General features: G+C 42.2%; 1 protein-coding gene across 3 annotated transcripts in view; it reads right to left on the bottom strand.

The window, feature by feature from the left end:
• Positions 1-27697, bottom strand: part of DOCK5 (dedicator of cytokinesis 5) — a 219379-nt gene that overhangs the window by 110272 nt on the left and 81410 nt on the right. For 2 of the 3 annotated variants that reach the window (XM_064368698.1, XM_064368699.1), the window contains exons 4-7: positions 22484-22539; positions 19350-19446; positions 6696-6844; positions 1872-2007 (exon numbers count right to left, since the gene is read on the bottom strand). In XM_064368698.1, the coding sequence (XP_064224768.1) occupies positions 1872-2007; positions 6696-6844; positions 19350-19446; positions 22484-22539 (438 nt within the window). Of the gene's footprint in view, positions 1-1871; positions 2008-6695; positions 6845-19349; positions 19447-22483; positions 22540-26052; positions 26484-27697 lie in introns of those variants that run through there. The other variant, XM_064368700.1, reaches the window with a different exon arrangement.

The following is a 27697-nucleotide window of genomic DNA, read 5'->3' as shown; positions in this document are numbered from 1 at the left end:
AAATGGCAGACAAAGGCTGGGCACAGTGGCTCATTCCTGTAATCCCAGTGCTCTTGGAGGCCCAGGAGTTTGAGACCAGCCTGAGCAACACAGCAAGCCTCTGTCTCTACAAAAACTTAAAAAATAATTAGCTGTGCCTGTAGCCCCAGCTATCTGGGAGCCCAGGAGGCTACAGTGAGTTAGCTATGATGGAGTCACTAAACTCCATCCTGGGCAACAAAGTGAGACCCTGTCTCAATCAATCCCTTGATTAATCAATAAATAACAAGTAAAAAAACACAGTCTAATAACACCTAAGAGGAAGTGTATTTGCTGAGAAAAAGTGCATGTAAGTAGACAAATGCAGTGAGCAAAATATAATCATTATAATTTTAGTAATCAAGACTGTCCTGTTGAGGGCCTTGCATCCAAGACATTCAAAAAAACGCTGTCTAAAGGGGGTAATTCCAGAGATTTGGTAGCTCCCAGAAGTGCTTATCTTATACAGTAGCTTGAAGCTCAAAAGCAAAAACATGATCCACTATCCTGGACACAGAAGTAACTCTCATTCAAAACAAAACATTCCACTGGAAAGGCTTTACCTTCAGGCGTGGTTTGCCATTGGATTCAGAACACAAATATTATCATGACTGTGCAAAAGAAGTAAACACCACAAACCAACAAACCAAAGAAACTGACACAAATCTTTACTCATCAGAACAGAAAGACTGGGAGAAAAACACATACCAAAATATCACTATGTTTGGGTATGAGAAATCAAAATATGAGTACCGGGGTTTTGTTGTTGTTGTTTTTAAGAGGCACAGAATCTTGCTTTGTTGCCCAGGCTGGAGTGCAGTGGTATGATCATAGTTCACTACAGCCTCAAATTCCTGGCTTCAAGCAATCCTCCTGCCTCAGCCTCCCGGGTAGCTAGGACTACAGTCATGCACCACCACACCCAGCTAATTTAAAAAAATTTTTTGTTGTTCAAATGGGATCTTGCTATGTTGCCCATTTGGTCTTGAACTCCTGGCCTCAAATGATCCTCCTACCTCAGCCTCCCAAAGGGCTAGGATTATAGGCATGCCTCATCATGCCTGGATTCTAATTTTTCTTTAATGTCCAATTATTACTTTTGAAGTCTTTCAAATACTTTATTTAAAAATATTATTTATTTTAGTCTGGGTACAGTGGATCACACCTGTTATCCCAGCACTACAGGAGGCTGAGGCAAGTAGACCACTTGAGGTCAGGAGTTCCAGGCCAGCCTGACCAACATGGTGAAACCCCGTATCTAATAAAAATATAAAAATTAGCTGGGTGTGGTGGTGAGCGCCTGTAGTCCCAGCTACTTGGGAGGCTGAGGCAGGAGAACTGCTTGAATCCAGGAGGCGGGGGTTGTAGTGAGCCGATATCGTGCCACTGCACTCCAGCCTGGGTGTAGTGAGACTCCGTCTCAAAAATGAATATGTAAATAAAAAATAAAAATAAATAAATATTATTTATTTTGGAAATTGCAATACATGCAATGAGTGCAGGAGATTACATATTTCAAAAAGTCTCCCTCCCACCCAGTTTTCCTTCCCAGCGGCATCCATTAATAATTATTTATTTCTTGTTTCTTATTTCAGAATTAGTCTATATATAAGCAAGCATTGATTTACATACTTTTTTTGAAACACTAATAATAGCATTTTATATACACCATTCTGCATCCTGATCTTTTCACTTAATATGTGTCTTTATAATATTTCCATATCAGAACATACATGTACCTGCCTCATCCTTTCTGCTATGCTTCCCTTTAAAAATGATTCCACCGTCTTTCATTAAAAACCAACACAAAAATGGAACCTCAGGGGCAGAATTTCACATGTGGGGAACTCTACCTTCTCTTCTTGGATCTTTTCCTCAATCCTTTTGGAGGCTACCTCATGGGCCTTGAAGAGGGCAATGGTGCTGGTTTCGTCGGGGTCTAGGATGTTCCCATTGTCATCTCGAACCACCAGGTCTAACCCCAGCATTCTGGAGAGAAAGGAGCAGTCAGCTGGTTCTCCTCACCAGGGGCAGACTTTTTACTGACGAATCCTCATGAAGGAGTCCAGAGGATCCATAGCTAGAAAGGGAGGTGCCGGACAAGCCCAGGGAAGCACAACTTACTGACCTTTCTCATTTCAGTTTCTGCCACCTTTCCACATAACACCGTCACAAAACTCATGAGATGACATTAGCCGAAGTCGTAGAAGGATATGCAACTATGGTCCAGAGACCCTCAAGGGAAAAGTAGAATCGGCACTAATTCTGCCTAATTCCTCTGGCTAATGCTTCTTACCTGTAATCTTCTGTTACTATAAAGAGGAACTATGAAATGAAGTAAATATAGCGTACAAAACTCAGATTCAACCTGTGTTTAATAAACATCTCCTTTGGCCAGGAGCCGTAGCTCACGTCTGTAATCCCAGCACTTTGGGAGGCCGAGGCAGGTGAATCACTTGAGACCAGGAGTTCAAGACCAGCCTGGGTAACATAGTGAAATCCCGTCTCTGCTAAAATACAAAAATTAGCCAGGTGTGGTGACACATGCCTGCAGTCCCAACTACTTGTGGGGCTGAAGTGTGAAGATTGCTTGAGCCCAGGAAGTTGAGGCTGCAATGAGCCAAGATTGCACCACTGCACTCCAGCCTTCATGAGAAAGTAAGACCCTGTCTAAAACAATAGACACATACATACATACATACCTCCTATATACATTTCACATACGTGATTGATTATAACACCATAAGGTAGGGTGGAGGTAACTGTTATTATTTCCATTTTATGAGTAAAGAAACAGACCAAGTAGGTGTGGTCTCACTGTTTATTACATTGCTGTGAGGACCAATGAATAATCATTTGAGGGTTTGCCTTGATTTCCTTACTTAATTCAAGGTTGTCATAAAGGAGATGAGTGAAGTAAGTCCTGGCTTGTTGCTATCTCATGCCCAGCGCATGGGCTCTGATGTCATTTAGACCAGGATTTGAATCTTGGCTTGAGTACTTGCCACCATGACCTTGGAGAATTTACTTAATTCTGCAAAACTTTGGTTTCTTCATCTGTATATATTCCTTATCCTTCAAGGTAAGGAATTTTTTAAATTTTTTTTAGAGGCAGCCTTAAATTCCTGGGCTCAAGCAATCCCCCTGTCTTAGCCTCCGAAGTAGCTGGGACTACAGGAATACATCACCATGCTCAACTAATTAAAAAAAAATTGTAGAGATGGGGGTCTTGCTATGTTGTCCAGGCTACTCTCGAACTCCTGGCTTCAAGTGAGCCTCCCACCTTGGCCTTTCAAAGTGCTGGGATTATAGGCATAAACCATCGCACCTGGCCCTGTTGTGAGAATTTAATGAGATAATGCATGTGAAGCACCTAAAACAATATCTAGCATACAGTAAGCTCTCAGTTTAAGCATAAACGTTAGCTCTTGATACGGTTTGGATCTGTGTCCCCACCCAAAGCTCACATTCAATTATAATCCCCAATGCTGGAAGGAGAGCCTGATGGCAGGTGACTGGATCATGTGGGTGGATCCTTTATGAATGGTTTAACACCATCCCTTTGGTACTGTTCTCATGATAGAGTTCTCACGAGATCTGGTTATTTAAAATTCTGTAGCCCGTCCCAACTCTTTCTCTCTTGCTCCTGCTCTGGCCATGTAAGATGTGCCTGCTTCCCTGATTGTAATTTCCCTGAGGCCTCCCCAGAGGCAGAAGCTGCTATGCTGCCTGTACAGCGTGTAGAACCATCAGTCAGTTAAACCTCTTTTCTTACAAATTACCCAGTCTCAGGTATTTCTTTATAGCAGTGTGAGAATGGACTAATACAGCTTTTATTGCAGCAACTGGTAGAAGCAAACACCTGGCTGTGTGTGAAGTTGTAGCTGTGCATGTGCTTTGGAACAGTAAGGGCCATATCGTGGGTGAAATCCCTTTCCTCAAGGCTTTTGTGCCCAATGTGTAGACAGAAGTAGAAAAAATTTGCTTAGGCTCAAGAAGTTGAGGACTGTGGTGGAAACAGGATAGTGCTATCTGAATACCCAGCATGCATTCCAGGCACTAAAGAGCAAGACCGCTCAGCAATAAGCCTGAAATAAGCCAAGTCTTTGGGAAGAAAGCAAAAATGCCTCCTTTCCCTCCTCCCTGTTGTACAGCATCTCCATCAACTGATTTGATCTGGCAGGTTCCTTTCCATGGCGGCCAGACCCACAGGCCACCAGCCCTACTCATGAACGATGGCCATGCTGGCTGCTCGGAGACTGGATCAGGAAGGCACTGACACAGAAGCTCCATTTCCTGAGCTACTTTCAAGAGCTGGAATGGGAAGGCAGGCATGTTCTGCCGTTTATGGGGTGTGAACATCCTGTGCCAGAGATCACGGGACTTCCAGGCCAATGGCAAGACATCAAATGACAGAGGTGTCCTATGCACAGTGGGGAGCTGCCTTTCCCCCCTAATTGGCCTTTTATTTATTTACTTATTTGAGACAGAGTCTCACTCTGTCACCAGAATGGAGCACAGTGGCACAATCTTGGCTCACTGCAACCTCCACCTCCCGGGTTCAAGCCATTCCTGTGCCTTAGCCTCCTGAGTAGCTGGGATTACAGGTATACAGCACCACGCCTGGCTAATTCTTGTATTTTTAGAAGAGATAGGGTTTCATCATGCTGGCTAGCTTGGTCTCAAACTCCTGACCTCTGGTGATGTGCTCACCTCAGTCTCCCAAACTGCTGGGATTACAGGCATAAGCAACCTCACCCAGTCTAACTGCCCTTTTAATAAGTCCTCTGACACCATACGCCTGGCAGTGCGGCCACTGTTGGTATGGTCTTCTGGGTGGTCAAGTAGTAGGTGAGGAAACTGTTAATTCTTTCTCTTTTTTTTCTTCTGAGACAGAGTCTCACTCTGTTGTCCATGCTGGGGTGCAATAGAGCAATCTTGGCTCACTGCAACCTCTGCCTCCCGGCCTCAAGTGATTCTCCTGCCTCAGCCTCCCAAGTAGCTGGGACTAAAGGCTAGCACCACCACACCTGGCTAATTTTTTTTTTTTTTTTTTTGTATTTTTAGTAGAGATGGGGTTTCACCATATTGGTCAGGCTGGTCTTGAACTCCTGACCTTGTGATCTGCCCACCTTGGCCTCCCAAAGTTCTAGGATAACAGTTGTGAGCCACTATGCCCAGCCCCTGGAACTGTTAATTCTTAACCCTAAGAAGGCAGCATTAGACATGGAGTCAAAAGTATTGGGTTCAAATTTAACCTTTCCCATTTATTAACTATGTGACTAGGAAGTAAATCACTTAAACTCACTTGGTCTGTTTCTTTATCCATAAAATGGAAATAATAACAGCAATCTCAACCCTATGTTTTAAGATTATAATCAAGTAATGGATATGAAATGGGGCACATAGAAGGTGTTTCCTAAATATGGTTGAATCTGAATCTTGTATGTTATGTTCACTTCAGTTATTTCAGAATATAGTTGTCAGAGTCTATGACATTTAAATAAGTGGTATAATAATCTGTATTTTAATAGGTCTCTGAGGGATAGCCAAGAATTCTGAGATTGGAAATGCAGGGTAGAGGAGAAGGAAAAAGAAATGTAGGAAGGAAAAAGAAATGCACACGTTGAAGAAATGTAGATAATGAAACTAAATTCCAAAAGAATCACCAATAACAACTAATCAAGGAACCACTTCTGCCTTTTAAAAAATAGCTGGTCAGGAGGCAAAAATCCCAGGCCACCATCCATTTGGAAAAATGACTGAATTTCTCATTTTCCTAAAGATGGCAATATCTGGAGCCTACATATTGGCCTGAGCTAATCAGAAGATAATGAAGTGATTAACTCTGTAGAGGTGATTGCAGACACGATCCACAGGCTACAAACATGTCACACCACTCCTGCAAGCCTGCTTCTCATACACGGTAAACAATGGTCTCGGTCAGGGGGAAATAAAGAGAAAGAAAGAGAATGAGTCTGGTATTGATTTAGAATCCACTGTTAGAATAAAAATAGATACAGTCCCAAGTATCTGAAAATGTCAACTTCAGAGGCTTGGTCAGTTTCAGTGTTTTTATTTTAGTTTACTTTAGTTTAGTTTTTGAGACAGGGTCTCACTCTGTTGCTCAGGCTGGAGTGCAGGGGTGCAGAGCTCACTGAAGCCTTGAACTTCCAGGCTCAAGTGATCCTCCCACCTTAGCCTCCCGAGTAGGTGAGACAACAGGTGTGCATCACCAGACCCACCTAATTTTCAAATATTTATTGTAGAGATGGAGCCTCTCTATGTGGCCCAGGCTGGTCTCAAAATACTGGGCTCAAGCGATACTTAAGCAAAATCCTCGTAAAGTACTTGGATTACAGGTGTGAGCCACTATGCCCAGCCAGGTTATTTATTTTCGTTTTCTTCATTTGGAGTAGAGCAGCTTCAATCCAAGTCCCATCTTTCCTGGTCATCTGTCACCTCCATTGGATGAGACATTCAACACAGGGCCTGGCCATGGAGGGGACTGTAACATTTTTTTCAACAAAATTAAATGTCTTCAAAGACAAAATGAGAGCAGTAAGCATTATTCTTTGGGAACTCTAAAATCAAAAGTCTGCTGCAAACAGTGTCATTAGTGTGAACAGGCCCAATGTTTGCCAAGTTTTCAGTGAAGACATCCCTGGTTTACCTACCGGTTCCCATGATCAATTTTGGCTGTGACTTTCTTCTTGAGCTCGGCCAGTTCATCCTTGGGGAGCGTCCCAGACAGGATCTGGGACCGCCACTCGATCAGGCTGTATGTCATCTGCTGCAGCTGGCGGAAGAGGGTGAGCTTGTTGTTCTAAGATGAGAAAATAAGATGGAGAAAAGGTGTGACAGATGATGGGAACATCCTTTGTTTATTTGTTTGTTTTTAACAGGAATGTCAGACAGATGAGCGGGAACATCTTTTGGCTGATTGTTTTTTTGAGATGGCATCTTGCTCTGTTGCCCAGGCTAGAGTGCAGTGACACGATCTCGGTTCACTGCAACCTCCACCTCCCAGGTTCAAACGATTCTCCCGCCTCAGCCTCATGAACAGCTTGGACTCCACGTGTAAGCCACCATGCCCAGCTACTTCTTGCATTTTCAGTAGAGATGGGCTTTTATCATGTTGTCTGGTCTCAAACTCCTGATCACAAGTGATCCACCTGCCTTAGCCTCCCAAAGTGCTGGGATTACAGGTGTCAGCCACTGTGCCTGGCCTGATTCTTTATAAAGTGTTATTTAATCAATCGTATCATACAGTCAGCTGCATGAATCCAAGGATTTTTTAAAAATACACTAATAGGGATGGCTTTGTCTCGAGCCCTTTCTACACCCTCCCCTCTTGCAGCTGTGGAAGCTGGTGATCATAGGGTGAACAGTGGGTCATAAATCACAAACATATCAAATCATCTGTGTACCCTAAAACTCTAGCCATGCCCCTCCTGGGTTTAAAGCCCTCCAGTGAGTTTCACTGTCCTCCAGCCACAGTGGATCACACGCGATCCTTCCGTATCTCGACTCTTAAGCACACTCCCAGCTGCATTTCACACCAGTCTCCACCCCAACAATCTATGTTCCCTTCCATGCAAAGCCACGTCCATTTCTCTCTGAGGCTCCAGATCCTCCCAATATGTTATTTCCTCTTTTGCTCTCTTCCTCCAAATCTACCCCCACCCCTATCCTTTTCTGACTCGCACTACACCCTCTGCCAACTGGTAATTGTGACTTCTTCAGTCTCAACTTACATGTGTCTACCTTGAAACTTTAACTTCAGGTTAGGGGTCCCACCTTCAGTGCCCAGAATTTGGTCCCATGATAGCAAGGAGAACCCTGGGTTACACTGGCTCATCTGCCTCCCCACTTAGCTGGTAGGCTCTTATAGGACAGAGAGCTTGTTCATTTGTGTGTCCCTAGTATATAGGTGGTACAAGTAGGCATTCTAGCAAAGGTACTAAATGAGTGAATTATAAATAGAGAAATAATTATAATTTCAGAGATAAGGAACACTAGAAAATACAATTTAAAATATTATTTTAAAGTCCCCATTTCCCCAGGCAATTGTTAGACCATTCACATATGAAACTGTTAATCTTGGTTTCATTAGTAACTTACTGTAACCAAAGTAAATTACCTTACAACTAACTAATCATCTATTTTTCAATCATTTTAAGAATCAATTACTTTTTATCTAAGCCATCACAACCTTCTAAATCACGCTTGTCCAAACTGCGGCCCTGGGCGGCTTTGAATGCAGCCCAACACAACTTCGTAAACGTTCTTAAAACATTATCATATTTTTTTGCAATTTTTGTTTTTCAGCTCATCAGCTATCATTCATGTTAGTATATCTCATGTGTGGCCCAAGACAATTCTTCTTCCAATGTGGTCCAGGGACGCCAAACGATTGAACATCCCTGATCTAAATGATTGATTACTTCATTTTAATTTTTTTGTGAGTGAGATAAAGTTTCCCTCTTGTTGCCCAGGCTGGAGTGCAATGGCACGACCTTGGCTCACCACAACCTTCACCTCCTGGGTTCAAGAGATTCTCTTGTCTGTCTCCCGAGTAGCTGGGATTAAAGGCATGTGCCACCACGCCTGGCTAATTTAGTATTTTTAGTAGAGATGGGGTTTCTCCATATTGGTCATGCTGGTCGTAAACTCCCGACCTCAGGTGATCCGCCTGCCTCAGCCTCCTAAAGTGCTGGGAATACAGGCGTGAGCCAACACATCTGGCCTGTATTAATTTTTTTTTAAGTCACTGAGCATCCACTATGTGCTGGTTACAAAGTTCCTGCCCTCGAGGATCTAACATTCTAGACAAGGAAAGACAGTTTATATGTAAATAAGTTTATATTATATATATTAATAATAATAATATAATAATATATATAATAATGAGTATTTTGGATGTATATTATAAAAATATATGTTACATATTAAGTAACCATATACCCTATATGTTATATCATAATATATACACACACGAGATAATTTTTGATGATGAAAAGTGCAAGAAGAAAAATAAATACGGCAATCTTGTGTATACAGGGGAAGGGTGTTACTTTAGGTAGTGTTCAGAGAAAAGTCTTTTGTGTATCTCTTTTGAGATAAGTTAGTTAAATAAAATCCCACAGAATTCCACTCAATCCACATATAGTACAAATCCATTTCTTTCTTCTTTATAGTTGAAAGTCATAATATAGTTAGATAATGATATACTTCGAAATTATTAGAAAACATTCTTCTTATCTGCTATAAAAATAAGGCACACTGGCTGGGCATGGTGGCTCACGTCTGTAATCCAGCACTTTGGGAGCCAGAGGCAAGAGGATCACTTGAGCCTGGGAGTTTGAGACCAGCCTGGGCAACACAGTGAGATCTTGTTTCTGTAAAACAAACAACAAAACCCAAATAACAACGCACACACAGAGAGATGTTGACAGCTGTACAAAGTTCTCCAGTGATGTTCTTCTAAGACAATCCTAAGGACAGAGATGCCTAGACCCAAGTATCGACTAGAAGCAGGCTGAAAACATACAAAATACTCCTTAACAAAGAATAAATGAGGAGGGAAAAGCCCTAGGTATAAAGTAGGGGGTAATGAACAAAATAGAGATTAGCAGAGTGTGATAAAACCCTAACAGTAGTTCGAAGTCCACTAGCAACACAAAGGAAAGAGACGAAGAATCCATTTCTCTGTGATTACAATATGCTCTCTTAACACCACTGATCTTACAAAACAAAGAAAGCAAAGCATGTTTAAAATTCTAAAACTATCTACATTTACTGCTTTGAGCATTTTCTTAATTGCCTCTTCCTCATCCGCCAGGCTGTAGTAAAACATAAAAATGAGGCTTATAAAGATACTATTTTTAATAAGCAAAGGTAAAAACCCTGCTTTTCCCCTTCAAAATCCTATATAAAATGTTCCCATTTATTTTCTTCAAAGTTGGAAAAAGAAGTGAGTAATTAAACCTATCGGTTTTTGCCTTTCAAAACTGCTAGGCAGAAAGAGTCTCTTTTTTTCTTTCTTACAACGCACTTGTCTACTCTTAGCTATTTAAAATGTTTTCTAACGTTAAGATATTGCTTCTCATAATATGGTAGAGAAAGAGTTCAAAGGCTCAGAGGATCCTCTGTGTGAGACAGTGCTTTGTTTGGGGCACATGTGCACAAGTTCTTAGTCTCAATTATATTAGACACTATCCGTGGCAATTTAATTATTGCCTGTCCATACCAGCCTTGTCTGCCAAGTTCTTCCCCCAAGGAAGGATGAAGACAGCCATTCTTCTCTGATTCATTGTACCAAGTGAGTTATGAATAGACAAGCTAGAACACACCAAAGGAAGCAATTTCCCCATTTACTTCAAGGAGGTGGACTTTGTTGCCACATTCCTAAGAGCGTTCTAAGCAAGATGTTTTGCATAATAGCTGCTCCCTAACACATCATGGGTTTTGCAGGAAGCATATAAGGACAAGTGAAGAGAAAACCAAACACTCACCAAAAGAACATGGGCTGGCCAGGCATGGTGGCTCACACCTATAGTCCCAGCGCTATGGGAGGCCAAGACAGGTGGATCACCTGAGGTCAGGAGTTCGAGACCAGCCTGACCATCATGGTGAAACCCCGTCTCTATTAAAAATACAAAAATTAGCTGGGTCTGGTGGTGGGCACCTGTAATCCCAATTACTCAACAGGCTGAGGCAGGAGAATCGCTTGAACCCGGGAGGCAGAGGTTGCAGTGAGCTGAGATCGCGGCATTGCACTCCAGCTCGGGTGACAAGAGCAAAATTCCATCTCAAAAAAATAAAAAAATTTTAAGAAAGAATATGGGCTAAACTCCTCTGAGGCTCCATTTTCTCTCCAGTTGCCCTCCGTTCTTTCTCTTCTGATCCTACACTGGCCACCGCCTCTTGCAGAAGCCTTCTCAGTTATCTCTCGACTCCAATCACTTGAGCCTTTTCTGCATTATCAGCCATTGTCACATCATCCAAGAATTTCTATGACCCTCTCCACAAAAGACAGCATAATCCTAAAACAATAGGGACACAAAAACAAACTCTGACCTCTCAAATTTAAAATAACACTCTATAATACTCTGCTTTCGATTTGAGTGAAGAAAGACTCCACAAAATAAATGAATCTAAATTTTTTTTTAAGATAGCAAAGACATTTCTGCATTTGCTTAGAATAAATTCTCTCTTTTCTACTTGTAGCTACCTGAGGCCTCAAAGCCTCAATTTTTATACTTTTAGTCCAGATATTTATACCTTTTTTTTTTCCTGAAATGTAGTCTTACTCAGTTGCCCAAGCTGGAATGCAGTAACACAATCTCAGCTCACAGCAACTTCTGCCTTCCAGGTTCAAGCGATTCTCCTGCCTCAGCCTCCCAAGTAGCTAGAATCACAGGCACATGCCACCACACCAGGCTAATTTTTGTATTTTTAGTAGAGAGCAGGTTTTACCATGTTGGCCAGGCTGGTCTTGAACTCCTGAGCCTAAGTGATCCTACCGCCTCAGCCTCACGATGTTTATAACTTTTTTCTCCTTTTTTTTTTAGAATGTCTAGAGATAAACACAAAGTCATAAGAAAAAACAGCTTTGCCTTCAATACTGAGTGGAAAGCAGGAGTCATTTATTGAGTATTACAGAAATTTGAGGAGCCATTTAGATCATGGCCCCGCTGCACTGGGTGTCAGAAAACCTGGACTCTATTCTTCATTTTCCCAAGGATTGCAGATCAGAGGCCTGGGTAGAATGGTCCATAACTATAATCTTAGCACTTTGTGAAGCTGCGGTGACAGGACTGCTTGAGCCCAGGAGTTTGAGACCTGCCTGGACTAAAGACTCTGTCGGTACAAAATGGCAAGACTCTATCTCTACAAAAAATAAAAAATTAGCCGGATGTGGTGATGCATGCCTGTGGTCCCAGCTACTCAGGGGGCTGAGGTGGGAAGATCGCTTGAGCCTGGGAGTTTGAGGCTACAGTGAACTGTGATTGTACTGCTGTTCTCCTGCCTGGGTGGCAGAATGAGACCCTATCTCTGAAAACAAAAAACAGAAAAACAGTGCAGACCACAGTCAAAAACCCTTTCTCTGGTCTTCTATCGTTCAGTGTATAAAAGGATTGATATTCACTCTGTTCACCAACCTTTCCTCTGCCATGCAGATTTTTTTTTTTTTTTTTTTTTTTTTTTTTTTTTTGAGACGGAGTTTTGCTCTTGATACCCAGGCTGGAGTGCAATGGCGCGATCTCGGCTCACCGCAACCTCCGCCTCCTGGGTTCAGGCAATTCTCCTGCCTCAGCCTCCTGAATAGCTGGGATTACAGGCACGCGCCACCGTGCCCAGCTAATTTTTTGTATTAGTAGAGACGGGGTTTCACCATGTTGACCAGGATGGTCTCGATCTCTTGACCTCGTGATCCACCCGCCTCGGCCTCCCAAAGTGCTGGGATTACAGGCTTGAGCCACCGCGCCCGGCCCAGATTTTATGACTTAGAGAGAAACAGCCTTGGCTGAAAGTATGGGTGCTCGGCCTCTAGCTTGAATTCTATCATTAACTTGCTATGTGGCTTTGGACAAATTATTCCCTTTAGAGTAAACTCATCTATAAAAAAAAAAAATGGACTGGCACTAAAATCCATTCCCAGGATAAGCGTCTTTGAGTCTCTGACTGAGACATTAAACTCAATTACTCGTCCCAGGCAACTTCCTGATTGACCGCATCTGACTCAGATCATCTCAATCCTCACTCCCTTGCATACTCGGTTGGAGCTGAAACAAATTTTCCCGACGCAGAGCTCTTTGCTATCAACATGCCTTTTCCACGTAGCTACAACACCTGGGTCCAGATGGTGTGTTTTGGTCCTTCTGTGTTCTTGAGCTACACTGACTCCAGGGACCCTGGGAAGAAGAGAATTCCCACTGCTCCAGACAGGCTTCCTATCCATTCTATCGCCTTTTTTCTGTGTCAGATAAAAACAAAGTGTGTCTGGGCGCAGTGGCTCATGCCTGTAATCCCAGTACTTTGGGAGGCCAAGGTGGGCGGATTACAAGGTCAGAAGTTTGAGACCAGCCTGGCCAACACAGTGAAACCCCATAGCTGAGCATGGTGGCAGACATCTATAGTCCCAGCTACTCGGATGGCTGAGGCAGGAGAATCACTTGAAGCCGGGGGGTTGGGGGGCAGAAGTTGCAGTGAGCTGAGATTGCACCACTGCAGTCCAGCCTGGGCAACAGTGCAAGACTCCCTCTCAAAAAAAAAAAAAAAAAAAAGAAAAGCACACTCTGACTAGCAAAGGTCTGATTTCTAAAGAAACCATTCAAGTTAAAGGTCATTTTTGCCTCGGGAAGGAACATAAATCCTAAAAGCCAGGCAACCAGGTCAGAGGAAATCAAAACTGGAAAAATGTCCAAAGCCCCGCCCACGTCTGGGGGCCGGTCAGTCAGTCCCACGCCACATCTTGGTTCTCTTGTTAGAGCCACACCGAAGCAGGGCTTACAACTCCCAGGTGAAATGCCCTGACAAGAGGACAACGTTTGCTATGGGAATTTTGTGTCCTTGGTAATAAGCAATGAGATGCTGGTTTCAAACCATGAGGCCAGCTTAATTATACTTCAGAACTTATGTTCCAGCAGCCGGTTATAACCACCAGTTCAACGAGATTAGACTTGAGCAGCTTAAAACTGCCTGGATATTCGATGATGAAAAAAAAAGGGCCATTCAGTGTGTTCTGCAAGCTCCCCCACCCCTACCCTAGTTATAGACACTTTTTCTGCTCCTGAGTTTTCCAGAACTATAGACTGGCACAGGGTTCTTTATTGCTGGCAAATTTTAAATAAGAGGAAAGAAGTCCTTTCTACAAACTACATTTTAGCAATTAGATTCACTTGATTGGCCGGACACAGTGGCTCACACCTGTATCCCAGCACTTTGGGAGGCCAAGATAGGTAGATCACCTGAGGTCAGGAGTTTGAGACCACCTTGGCCAACGTGGTGAAACCCCTTTTCTAATAAAAATACCCACCCCTTCTGCCCAAAGCTGCAAGATGGGGAATAACCACAGTAGGTGGGCAACTGTACCCTTACATGACCTCAAGGCCAATGTCACTAAATCTTCTAGTGTGATCCAGCTCTTTTCTCACACTTCTCATTATCAATCAGCTCTTTCTAGGAACAGAGTTGTGAGGGGTTAGTCAGGGACTGTCATGTATTGACCACAGTGTGACAGGTACTGGGTTTTATACAGATTAGCCCGCTAAAGTCTTACAGTAAGTTTGCAAGGCATATAGTACATAAAATACCCACTTCAGAGAAGACACAAAAACTTAAGGAGATCAAGGGACTTGTCTTAGGCGCAGGATCAGCTAGTAGCCTTCTGCATCCAAGTTCTTTCTGTTTGGGTTTGTTTATTTTCAGGAACTATTACTGGGTTTGTTATTTTTTCTGAATATAAAAGTACAAACTCAGCAAGCGAGAAGCCAGAACTTAAGAACTAGTTGGGCTGTGTGACTCCAATGTCCAAGGTCTGGGCACGTCACAGGTGGCCTCCTTGATCACAGTGTTTCCGCCTTCCCTGAACAACCACGAGAAACACACCCAGTGACCAGTTCCAACTGAGGCACAGCCATAGAGAAAGCCCATCAGAAACTGCTATAACTTTGCAGTTTCTCTGCATTTTGGAATGATCCAGGCCTCCTGGACTTGAATTGAAACCAAGCAGGTTCTCTATCTATGGTGAGAAATTTAGCTCCGCTGCTGAGTGCTCAAGGCCACTCGCCTAAGACGACTGTTCCAAAGGAAGTGGCCTTGGATAAGGGGCCATACAGAAGGGAGCTTCAGAGTCTCAGGCAGGCAGTCGGGTGACAGGGGAGCTATGCCAAGGATTCCCAAGGGGAGGGTGTCCAGAATGGCTACTGTTTCCAGCTAAGATAATATCAAAGCACATGCTCCCGTTGGCAGAGTCCTTGACGGTCTTGTCAGCAGCACAGATCACAGCCGCTCTCTCTTTCCATACTCTCACAGTTCTATAAGGCCAACAAGGCAGCTTTTACATCAACTTTTGCAGAGGAACAACATCCAGCAGACTTGAGGTGTTCAAGTGACTTGCCGAAGACCACAGAGCTGGTTAGGACGGGGCCTGCACAGGACATCCAGCTTCCTAATTGCTGCACCAGTGTCTGCCTCCTAAAGCCCACTTCCTCTCCTGAGCATAAGTGCAACACTCACCGGGGAAGATAATCCAATAGAAAACAATAATAATATACCAAAGGACCAGAGGGACCATGGGGGGAGTCAACCCTTCTATTCTGGATAAGTGGAGTCATTTCTGTTCTGGTGTATACACTCCCCTCCCCTTTAAGACATATTTATGATTATTCTACATGGTTACCACATAACTGCTAAAAATAAATCACAGCTAGACAAATATTTTTCCTTTCTAGAATAATCACCAGGGTCTAATCTGGTTAGTGGATTGCATTTTCCCCTCATATGAGACTATGGATCCATAATGTACATTTCTGGTGAACTCAGACTGAAAAGAAAAGAACAAGGAAATGCACTACAGAAATATTGGATTTCTAACACATCACAGGTGTCTTTTTTTTTTTTAGAAAGGGTCTCACTCTGTCACCCAGGCTGGAGTGCAGTAGTACAATCATGGCTCACTGCAGCTTCGACCTGTGGAGCTCAAGCGATCCTCCCATTTCAGCCTTCTGAGTAGCTGAGATTACAGGTGTGTGCCACCGTGCGGATAATTTTTGAATTTTTGTAGAGATAGGGCTTGCTATGTCACCCAAGCTGGTCTCAAACTTCTGGACTCAAATAATCTCCCAGGCTTGATCTCCTAAAGGGATGCGATTACAGGTATGAGTCACTATGCTAGCCACAGGTGTCTTTAAAGACATCAAACGGAGTGCCTGGTGTCATAATCTACAGGGGGAAATGCAAGAGCAAAATAATACAAGTATTGCTACATACTAGTAAAACGTATATTTATCTTTACACAGACTAAAGGAACTTACAGAATCAGAAGGCAAAAACATCGACAAAAGCATATGGCGGGTGAAAGGAGGTGGGACATGAAAACTAGAGATTTGCATACTTTTTACTTGTTTCCCAGTGAAACATAATACTGAAGTTTGCTACTCTGATACAGAAATTTTTCAGTAAGAAGTTCAGAAATTCTGCCTGAAATGAACTGTCAATGGTTTAGCAAGGGACAGGAAAAAGAAAGAGAAAGCCACAATTAATACTAGCCTCAATTACTTTTGCACTAACCTTAATAACAAATCTTAGTGGATGGATTATTTCCTACTAGATGAGCATGTATCAAAAGCAGAAGAAGGTTTATTAGTCCTATCAACTGATTGAGAATTCCTGCAATGAATGTCTTTTAGTCAATCAACAGCAGCTACAAGACATTTTAAAGTATTCACAAATACCAAAATAATTATGTTATTAGATATCTAAATTAAAATAAGAAATGTGCTACCCTTGAAGAGGGGATGGCTTATGTATATATATGATTGCGTTTTAGGTTTTGGGGTACATGTGAAGAACATGCAGGATTGTTGCATAGGTACATACATGGCAATGTGGTTTGCTGCCTTCCTCCCCATCACCTATATTTGGCTTTTTTTTTTTTTTAACCAAATTCTGCTACTACAATATGAAACTCTCCTACCTAAGAAATGCTCAACAAGACCTTATCACCTTTAACTACTAAGAGATTTTGGCAGCCAAAATACAAGAGTCTTAATTCTTCATCCCCATTCACTTCTTTTATTTTTTATTTTTTGAGATGGAGTTCTACTCTTGTCCCCCAGGCTGGATTATAGTGGCACGATCTCCGCTCACTGCAACCTCTGCCTCCTGAGTTCAAGTGATTCTCCTGCCCCAGCCTCCCGAGTAGCTGGGATTACAGGCACAAGCCACGACACCCAGCTAATTTTTGCATTTTTAGTAGAGACAGGGTTTCACCATGTTGGACAGGCTGATCTCGAACTCCTGACTTCAAGTGATCTGCCTTTCTTGGCCTCCCAAAGTGCTTGGGTTACAGGCATGAGCCACTACGCCTGGCCCCCATTCACTTCTTTCTCAGTTCTATTCAATGGTTGACCTGGCACAATTACTTGTGGATGTGTAGAGGACATAGATAATAAACTGGGCACACCAGTTGTGTTTTAGCAAGAAAAAAAGGCAGCCTCACTCATACACCCCACTCTCATAAATCTTTTTTTTTTAAACCCTCCTTTCCCAATACTGATTATCTAATGCATTTCAACACTCATCAATTTCCAGAAAGAACATATTAAGGAACCAACCCATGTATATGCAATTCCTCATCCATCAACCTTGTTACATCCACCAAACCAATCAATAAACCAGAACCAGAGAGTACTCTCAATGTAAGTGCAAGATGATCAATGAAGGCCACAGGGCTAACCGTAGCGTCTCCATCCTCCTTGTGATTTAGGAACTTAACACGCTTTCTCTCTTCAACTAAACATAAATAGATCAAAAGATCACCTTTATTATGAGGCAGTGTGCCCCAAGGGTCAGATGATGGGTTCAGCACTAAGTGCTTCTATGGTCCAGAGGGAAAGATTATAGATTGGTGTGTTTAGAAGATACAATATGAAGAAGAAAGTATCGAAACAAGGTCTTGAAGGATGAACAAGTAGAGAAATATCATGTGCTTTTCCACCAAAGGGGTTGATTTCTAATGCTGTGACTAACCAAGAGAAACAACAGCCCTGAATGAAAATGAAGTATCTTCCATGAATTCTTAGAAGTTATGCTAAAATGAGCCTTTGATTATTACCTTCAGTACTTAGGGTCTAGAGTAAGGTATTCTCAGTGACATATTAAGATTGGCTTTTCAGAGTTAAAATGAATCAACACATGACTGAACAAAAATTTAGATACAAAGCCACATAAAGAAAAGAGGAGGGTTCCCAGTCTATCAAGTCTGGTCTACAACCTCTCTGAACTCATGCACACATCTAACGAGAGAAAATATATTTGCTATAGGAATTCCTGGTGAGCCACAGAAGACTGGAGCCCACTAACAGAGGCAAGACCCAGTGATGCTTAATTACAAAGGCTCCAGGCAAAGAGGCAACTTCATAATAAACAGTCTTTGTGGGCAGGATGCAATGGCTCATGCCTATACTCCCAACACTTTGGGAGGCCAAGACAGGTGGATCACTTGAGGTCAGAAGTTCAAGACCAGCCTGGCCAAAATGGTGAAACCTCCTACTAAAAAAATAAAATAAAATAAATAAATAAATTAATTGGGCGTGGTGGCACATGCCTGTAATCCTAGCTACTAGGGAGGCTGAAGCAGAATTGATTGAACTTGGGAGGTGGAGGTTGCAGTGAGCCAAGATTGTGCCACTGCACTCCAGCCTGAGCAACAGAGCGAGACTGTGTCTCAAAAAATAAAATAAATAAATAAACAAACAAACAAATAAATAAATAAATAAGTCTTTGTGGATTCCAATATTAAGAAGAGAGTTTTCTATGCTGGAGATGAGGTGGGCTTGCTGCCAATAAACTTTGAACATCCTTGGCCTCTTGCAACACAGTTATTCTCAGTTTGATCCTGTTAAATGCTAGATTTAATTGGTCCTGATTCCTGTGTATAACTTGTGCTTATTGTTTATCATGGAGAGGATGCACTGGTTCCTCATAATTTCCCTGTGAACTGACACACTGTATTAGCATTCTGAGGTCAAATGGTGTTGGGTGAAAGAATACTGTGAGTCTGCCCAAAAAAGGCAATTCTCAGACCACAACTTAACACTACTCAAGTTTCTGAGTCTGTAAGGTACATGAAAAAAGGTGAAGAATGTCATTCTCATGTGGCTGAGCCCTGAAATATGGACAAATTTCAGTCTAGTGGCGTACATGAAGAAGCTAAGACCATGACTCAGGTTCCTTATTAACAAATTCATAATAACAATTGCACCTACGTTACAGGAATGTTGTGAGGATTCATAGTTTCTGGCACTTAGGAAAGACTATGTATGTGTTTGCAGTGATGATTATCATTAGTATTTTCACATCAGCATGTTTGTCACTTGAGAAAAGACTGCTAGAATGATTATGCCCACGTACTCCACTACCCCATCAATGACCCAGCTCCAGGGAAATGAGAATCTCCTGCTTATCAGCCTTTGTGTGGTCCAGGGAAGATGCATCCCACTCCATGAAGTCAGCCAGTAAGGGGCCAACACCCTGCAAAGGACCTACAAGCTGAGGATCCAGAGTGACCCTGGGGCTCCAAGCCACAAGGGGAAACTTACCACGTAGAGCTTTCGCCAGATGACAGCCCATTCTCGCAGAGTGGAAGTGAGCTCCTGCACCAGGGGGAGCTCACCAGGAATCACGGTTTCGTGCTGCCTACAAAGAACCAAATGAGGGTCATGTTACTCCAGGCACTGCTTTACTTGATAGGGATCAGACTCCTTAACACTCAAGGATGAGAAGAAAGCTCTTTGGGCATGGGGTCAGGAGTTGTGTAGGGGACTTTATCACATCCAAGCATCTGGGCGAGGAGAAGGAGAACAAGACAGCACACTCCTCAAAATAGGCTCAGTTCCTGCAACTGAATCCCAACCTCGAACTCCTCAATTTGGATTTCTCCAGGAGACTCAATTACTGAGCCAGGCTGGCTTCAGTGATTCTCAGATGGAAGCAAAATATGCAGCATTTTAGCTGGTTCCACCAAACAGCTGTTTCATTTGGGAGGATGCGTGGAGAGGTGTGTGTGGCACAAGTGTCCTAGGGCTGTGACTCCACCCAGGACCTGCTTAGGGCAGGGGCCAGGGTGGAGGTTGGGGATGCAGAGGCAGCACCCCTTTCTGGAATAGTCCCATGTTTTCTTCTCATCTGCAGTTTCACAACATAGAAAATGTACACTTAACAAAATCCTCGCTTATTCACAGAAGACTCTCAAAGAGGTAGGTACTACGTTTACTCACATAAATCCTCTCTGGCATTTTTATGATTAGCAAAAAGAAAAAGGGAGAAAGCAAGAGCAGGCAAACAAATGGGAATTGGCGGTAGGGCTGCCAGACTTAATGAGGAGAAATACAGGAGGCCCAGTTAAGTTTGAATTTCTGGTAAAGTAAGAAGATTTCTTTAGAATCAGTGTAACTTATGAAATATCTTGGAAATGCTTACCATGAATAATTACTATTTGAATTGCAAATATAGCGAGCATGCTGTACAACCCTAATGGGTGTGAATGTGCCTCCCACCTGCATTTCCAGTAACATGGTGGGTGACAGTGTAGGGTGCCCATAGCCCGCTGGAAAGAGGACTTCTCCAGCAGGGCAGGAGAGCTGGTTTTTGCTCTTGGTTTTGCCACCAAAGAGCGGTATGGCTTTGAGGACATCTTGACCACTTGTCTATGAAATGATAGTGCTGCCATTTCTTGTTCCCTGTGCTGTGTCTGGGAGTCTGGAGCGACGAAGACCTCTGTGCTTGTAGGCGGGTCCTTCCTCCTTTTTTTTACTGTTTTGGGATTCTTTGGGACTTGACCCAGCAACAGTTTCAATGTGTTCTGATGATTGGTTGTTAGTCAGAATCAAAATAAGGCCCTTCGATAACAACATGGAAATCAGAATTGGCAACATACACCTGGGAGATAACCGTCCTGTAACAAGACTGTTCACACTTAACTACGAGTTTTCCTATCCTGTCTCTTCTTGTGGAATAAAGAAAATTATGTTCTAAAGAAATGGTGTTGCCATATTATCAGAGATCAGTTACAGACCACTGATGCATACTACCTATGAGTTTCCAGGGGTTTGCTTTGTGAAGAGGCTTAAATTCCCATCTGTGATGCATTTTGCAATGAGTGGGTATGAGGCAGCACCTTGAAAGATATTACTCAAAAAATGAAAAGACAGGAGCATCAGTGCCCACATGAAGTAAAACATGTGAACATAATTTTAGCAGTGTGAATAAGGAGCAACTATCCATGAGTCACTGCATCAATAATGCCTGTGTTATAGCACCCCCTCTTCCCTACGGCACAGGAGCAAGTGGTACATGCTTGTCTGGGAACCAGATTCATCAGTTCTGTTGTTTAATGGTCCAAAGACGAGTAACAGTATCTGTACCAGTTTCACTACCTTTTGGAGTTTGGGAAAACATATCTATATAATGACATTTACACTTTTTAATGAGTTAATTTTAAGTGAAATTGCCATTCTAATTTTATGAAATCAACTTCATATATAATAAAGCTTGCCCATACTAAAAAAAAAAAAAAAGTAAAGAAAAGAAATGATGGTGCTGAACTATGGTGGGAATGCTCTTTCTAGCTGCGAGGCTGTGTGGCTCTGTGACCCAGCTGTCCATTCTCTCCCCAGCCCCACTCTATCAGCCCCAGGGTCCCAGTCCTACCCCAGCCTCTCCTTACTACCTCCTGTCCAGAGACTCACCACCACCTAAGTGACCTCTCTCTCCCAATGAAACTAAATAGCTCACTCTTCTTAGCTGCCACAGAGGCAGTACTTCCCAGGACAAATAAGGTGGGCAAGAAATATGAATATCCAAAATGTAGCAGATAGTATCTGCAGAACACATTTGCATACGTTACCTCATTCAAATCTCATGACAAGCTCATGATCAAAGCAGGGCCAGATTGTTTTCCCCTAATATGCTGTGAAAAATCCAAAATACACTTCAGGCTAAATGACTCATCCAAGGCTCAGAGCCGGTAAGTGCAGGCTGTCACTTAATCATCTATCTCTCAAATATCGTAAAGTGGGGGCTTCTCAGATCTTATCAGTCTAAGTCCTAAATGTTCATGTGTGCAAACACACACGCAAACACACACAAAATCAGTGAACAGGTAATAAATATAATATAGAGGCAAAAACCCTTGGTTTACTACTTCTGTTTTTAATATTCTGGAGAAGTAATGCAGAGGAGGAACAATTACAGAAAGAGAAGACAGAGGAAGGAATTATATCAATTAAAAGTTTTTCTTCATTTCTCTCTCATAGAACTTATGAAATTTTTTTTTTTTTTTTGACACAGAGTCTCACTCTGTCACCCAGGCTGGAGTCCAGTGGTGCAATCTCAGCTCACTGCAAGCTCCACCTCCTAGGTTCAGGCAATTCTCCTGCCTCAGCCTCCCCAGTAGCTGGTATTACAGGCGCCCACCACCATGCCTGGCTAATATTTGTATTTTTAGTAGAGATGGGGTTTCACCATGTTGGCCAGACTGGTTTTGAACTCCTGACCTCAAATGATCTGCTCACCTCGGTCTCCCCAAGTGCTGGGATTACAGGCTTGAGTCACCGTACCTGGCCTGAGATGAGAGAACTATTAACATACATAAGGCACTAATGCCTTAAGATGATCATTAATGACAATCTTACATCTTCATCATTTTTGAGAGTCTTCCTAGGTTGGAACTTACCCCAGGTCTTCCACAGTTGCCTCTTTCAAATGGATATACGTTTCAGGGAAAATGCCCTACAGAGAGAAGAACTTTGGTTATAAGGCCATAAAAACAAAACAAAACAAAAACAAAAAACAGACCAAAAAACCCACCTGAGCACAAAGTAAAGAGAATGAATGACAGCAAGAATGAATGAGAACACCTGGGCAATAGCTAAATTCCTGACATCAGGTTTGTAGGACTTGACTTACGTTGACTGGCTACCTCAACAAAAGCATGGTGGAAACACCAAAAAGGTAGAAATTAAAATTTGGGTTCAGAGAGCGTAGGATATTTTGTGAATGAAGAGGCAAACATGCTGTGTCAGCTCAGAGATACCATAATGGCAAAGAGTGTAACTGTGAGCTCCTAAACCCCTCAGATGCTACTTGCCATGAGATGCTTCCCATAAGGGTTTCACATAAGGGGTGACGTGGAAGCTATGCAGGACTTAGTAGCCCATAAAATAAGTCATCACTCAGAATACATAAGGGATTGGTTCCAGGAACTCCCTTCCACAGAGCATATACCCAAATCCACACATACTCGAGTATGGCACGCAGCCCCGCACAACCCGCATGTACTTTTACACAGGTTTCATGTCCCAAGAATATTGTAACTTTGATCTGCATTTGGCTAAAAAATAAAATCCATGTGTAAGTGCTGCACAGTTCAAATCCACATTTTTCACAAGTCAACTACATAGTAATTTTTCTAAAGTAATTCCTCTCAGCACTCCCACTTAAACCAAATGCACTCAAAAATCAATGAGTATTAGTTACCTGGTTATTTTTAGCACCTCACAGTCTCAAACTCCTCTCCATTCTATATCCCTAAGAGGCAATTCTATACCAGTATTGTAACACTGCCCCTGGGGAAGACTTAGGCATGGAAAGACCTAAGAGAAAGAGGAGAAACTGATAGGTAACAATTGGAGAACGGAGGATCAGATCTAACTAACAGAAAGCAAGTCCCAGATGTGAGTGTTCTTATGCATGTCGAAGCTTCTGCTGTTTACTGTGTGATATGCTCATATACAGACAGAGGAGATGCCTTCTGGAGATGGCACTGCTGCTCTGTTTCATGGTAACTTACATGCAACTTATAGCTGGCACTGTTGGCGAATTGCTTCCCAGCCCTACTCCTGGAAGAGGTGGTGTGAATTCCACGAACATGACATGTCAGGGGTGCCTGATCATAAAGGTGGGGCGGGATGTCCCACTGCCCGAAAGCATATATACCCATTGATCCTTACTCCACTCAGACAGGAAACCAGTGAACATTGACGGGGTTGTTCTTGTGTCCAGTTGCATGTGCCTTATTTGTCTGTACAATACTTTGCTTTTTCTCTTTTAATCCTTTGCCAGTAAAACAGGAAACAGCAAGAACATTTGAGATTAAGCTGCTCCTTGCACTGGTGATGACAGAGTAGATCCTGCACGTGCTTTCCCACCAGACACAAAGCCCCAAAATAAAAAGTGCATTCCTTCTCCTCCTCGCTTTAAGAAGGGGGCAGACGTGGGGCATATGAGTGAGAAAGCATGATTCTAATCCTGTTACTGATGAGACTAAGAACACACACAGACGCAAGGTGACAATGACCTCTTTCATTATGGGGGTGGAATTCAGAAGCATTTTGGAAAACAGATCAGACAATTGAAAACAGAAATTAAATGTGTGTGTGATTCCTCTGGGGCCTGATTTCTGCAGTTCTGAAACTCTAGGCCTGCCCCTAGGATGCCTAAGGAACTCTGGGTGTTTCTTCTGCCTGCTGTGCCACTGCACCATGGTAAATGATTTGTTGACTATCATCTCTGTGGGAACCCAAACTGGGATGTTGGGAATAAGTCAGTCACAAAGGACAAATACTGTATGGCTCCACTTATACCTGGAGTAGTCAAATTCATAAAGACAGAAAGTACAATGGGGATTCGTAGGGACTTGGGGGAGGGACAATGGGTAGTTAGTATCTAAAGGGGACAGAATTTTAGTTTGGAAAGGTGAAACACTTCTGGAGATGCATGGTGTTGATGGTTGTACAACAATGAGAATGTACTTAGTGCCACTGAAATGCACACTTAAAAATGGTTAAGATGGTAAATTTTATGTTATATATATTTTTACGACAATAAAAAGTCCAAAACTCATAAAAAAGCAGGGGTGGGGGTGGGGTGCTAGGTAGGGATGAACTGTTTAGTTACAAGGATCCGTATCTGGAAGTCAAAAGTAGAATGTATCACTGCTACTACAAAGGAACATCCTTGCTGAAGGTTTTACAAATGAGAAGGTAAAGGACCAATTAAAATCTTCATGCATTCACAATCTGTTGACTAGTCCTTCCTAATAAGTGGAAAACATTCAAGATAGACGTATTCAGAAAAAATAAATGCATACTGATGAATTTTCTGGCATCTAAGCAGATCATAAGCAGATACTTTATACTGGGTGTTCAGACATGATGATTTTCATATGAAGAGAATATTTAAGGCAGGGCACAGTGGATCATGCCTGTAATTCTAGCACTTTAGGAGGCCAAGATAAGAGGATCACTTGAGCCCAAGAGCTCAAGACCAGCCTGGGAAACAAACTGAGACACCGTCTCTACAAAAAAACTAAAAAAATTAGCACAGCATGGTGGCACATGCCAATGGTCCCAGCTACACTAGAGGCTAAGGGAGGAGGATTGCTTGAGCCCAGGAGGTCAAGGCTTCCGTGAACCATGATTACGCCACTGTATGCCAGCCTGGGCAACAGACCGAGATCCTATCTCAAATATATATGTATGTATGTATGTATGCATGCATGTGTTTATTTGTTATATTGCCACTCTGTCATCTGTAGGCTTCACCCTTCCATGATGACACCTGGCCATTTACAGTAATAGAATTGCTCTGGTAAACCTGATGCTTATGGAATGTCTCCTATCATAAAGGATATATACAGAAAGTCAGAGTAAACCTAGGTCATGTGTTTCTGATTTACAGCCTAGCTCTCAATTCTGCTTTTTCTTCCTCAATGCAACCCACTCACTTGAGTAGAAAAATACACTAATGATTTTCTAGATGTTGGCCTTATCCACACTCCCACAATTCCACCAGGATCAATAATCAGTTTCAGAAAAGCACTTGGTTTCTTCAATTTGTAAAACCACTAGCTCCTTTTATCATCACTCTAAATGGCTGGGTCAGCTTCTAAATGACACCAAGAATTTCCATTAAATCAATAGGCCTTTCAAGCAGCTCCTCCCCCTACAGACGGAGAAATGAGGGATGATTTATTGTTTTTAGGCATTAGAAGAGCATTTTTAATGAGCTGATCTCTTAATGAAAGGGTGTCAAAAGCAGAGCAGAATTCATGGCAACTGATTTTGAATTCCCTATATTTTCCCTGGATCTCTCCACAAGAAGGATATTTTAACTTAAAACAATCATCAAATAAATGCATGGCTCTTGTTTGTGTTATCATTCCACTGAATTCCAAAGTTTTCCTTTACTTAACAAGAGAACAAAGAGAAACTCTTACTGAAAGATTTCTTCTAAGGGGTGAGATTTTAAGCTTAAAGGTTTTAAGCACTCTTTAATGAACACGAAAAAATTAAAAACACATCCAGAATGTATCATTTAGCTCCCGATGGGGCACCCTATCTATCTACTGTTCAAAGCTGACAACAATGGCACTATTAGCTAGATTGATTTTTATATACACCAGGCCCTCCGTATCATGGGTTCAACCAACCGATGGTGGAAAATATAGGGGAAAAAAGTAAAAGGTTTATTTCCTTGTCATTATTCCCTAAACAATACTGTATAAAAACTATTTACATAGCATTTACACTGTATTAGGTATTACAAGTAATCTAGACATGATTTAAAGTACACGGGAGGATGCACAGAGGTTATATGCCAATATTTTGCCATTTTATGTCAGGGACTTGAGCATCCATGGATTTTGTTATTGTGGGGGTCCTGGAACCAATCCCCTGTGGAAATGAGAAACGACTGTATTAGAATATCATAGGATGCTTTAGAAAGCAAGGTCTTCCATGTTCAAAATGATCCTTCCATACTGTAGAGTCTACGAAAAGGAAAACCTGATCTAGGACCTTGGCTGAACATAATTGACATTTCCCAGTGAAAAATCAAGAATTTAGTTTGTTCCTTAAGTTCATCATGTAATTTTGAGAATGGCTTTTTGTTTATTGTTTTTAAATTAACATTAAAAAAAAAGAATTGGGAACTGACATAAGCATTCTTACTGTTTAACAAATGCAGAACATCAAAGTTGCTAACTCTAATTGTGCTTTGCAATAACTACCACTTCCATAACCATGAGTAAAATGAACACCAATTAGGCTAAAAAGCGGGAGTGGCCATAGTCAGGTACTCTGTGTCACTGAGGATCCCAGAAGAAAGGTTTTCACTATAATTCTATCATGCTCTCACTTACTCTGCCATGACTACACTCTTGGCCCCTATTTGATGGCCCAAAGAAACTGAAGTCAGTAAGAGATTAAATGAAAATAATTTGGTTTGAAATAAAGACATGTGGTGTAAGAATCTAACTGTGGGTAGAAAAATTCATTTTCTGGTTTGGGGAGAGAAAAAAGGACCAAAACTGTAGGAGTTACATTAAAAGCAAACATCCCTTTATTTTGCTAGATTCGTAAACTGTCAAAGTTAACAAAATGTGTATGTGTACACATACATGTGCAAATGCTGAGTGTGATTTAAGCATCAGCAATGCAGAAGCAGTCCTGGTGTTTTATGAACGATACCACGTAGAACGGTGTCTTCCCGGGCCCCATATCCTTTGGAGAGTTGGGTGTGTAACATCAGCCTCTGGTGCAGGATTACGTCTTTCTCCTGCTGTCCGTGAAGAGTAAGAACTGTGGGTTTGGCTTTCTTTTTTCACTCCTCTTTTGATAAATTCTAAAACGTTTCTCTTATCTCTTTCCTAATTTGCTATTTGGCATGTGAACTAATTGTGAAATAATAAGGCCCTATCAACTCTGCTTTTTCAAAAGAAAGTGCTGACATGTCATGCTGCCCCAGCGAGCAGTATCAAAGGAACAGTGCTGACAAGACCTAAAAGAAACTGAGGGGGGTATTAACATAATTAATACAATCTCTTTAGCCTGACGATTAGTAGTTTTGGCACTGACAAAAGGAACCCTTTAGGTCAGTATTTTTCAAA

Source organism: Aotus nancymaae, unplaced genomic scaffold (assembly GCF_030222135.1).
Source record: "Aotus nancymaae isolate 86718 unplaced genomic scaffold, 86718_ANA_hifiasm-v0.15.2.pri h1tg000079l, whole genome shotgun sequence".
NCBI lineage: Eukaryota > Metazoa > Chordata > Mammalia > Primates > Aotidae > Aotus > Aotus nancymaae.
Note: the sequence above shows the minus strand (reverse complement) of the source record. Positions and strands in the feature narration are given on the sequence as shown.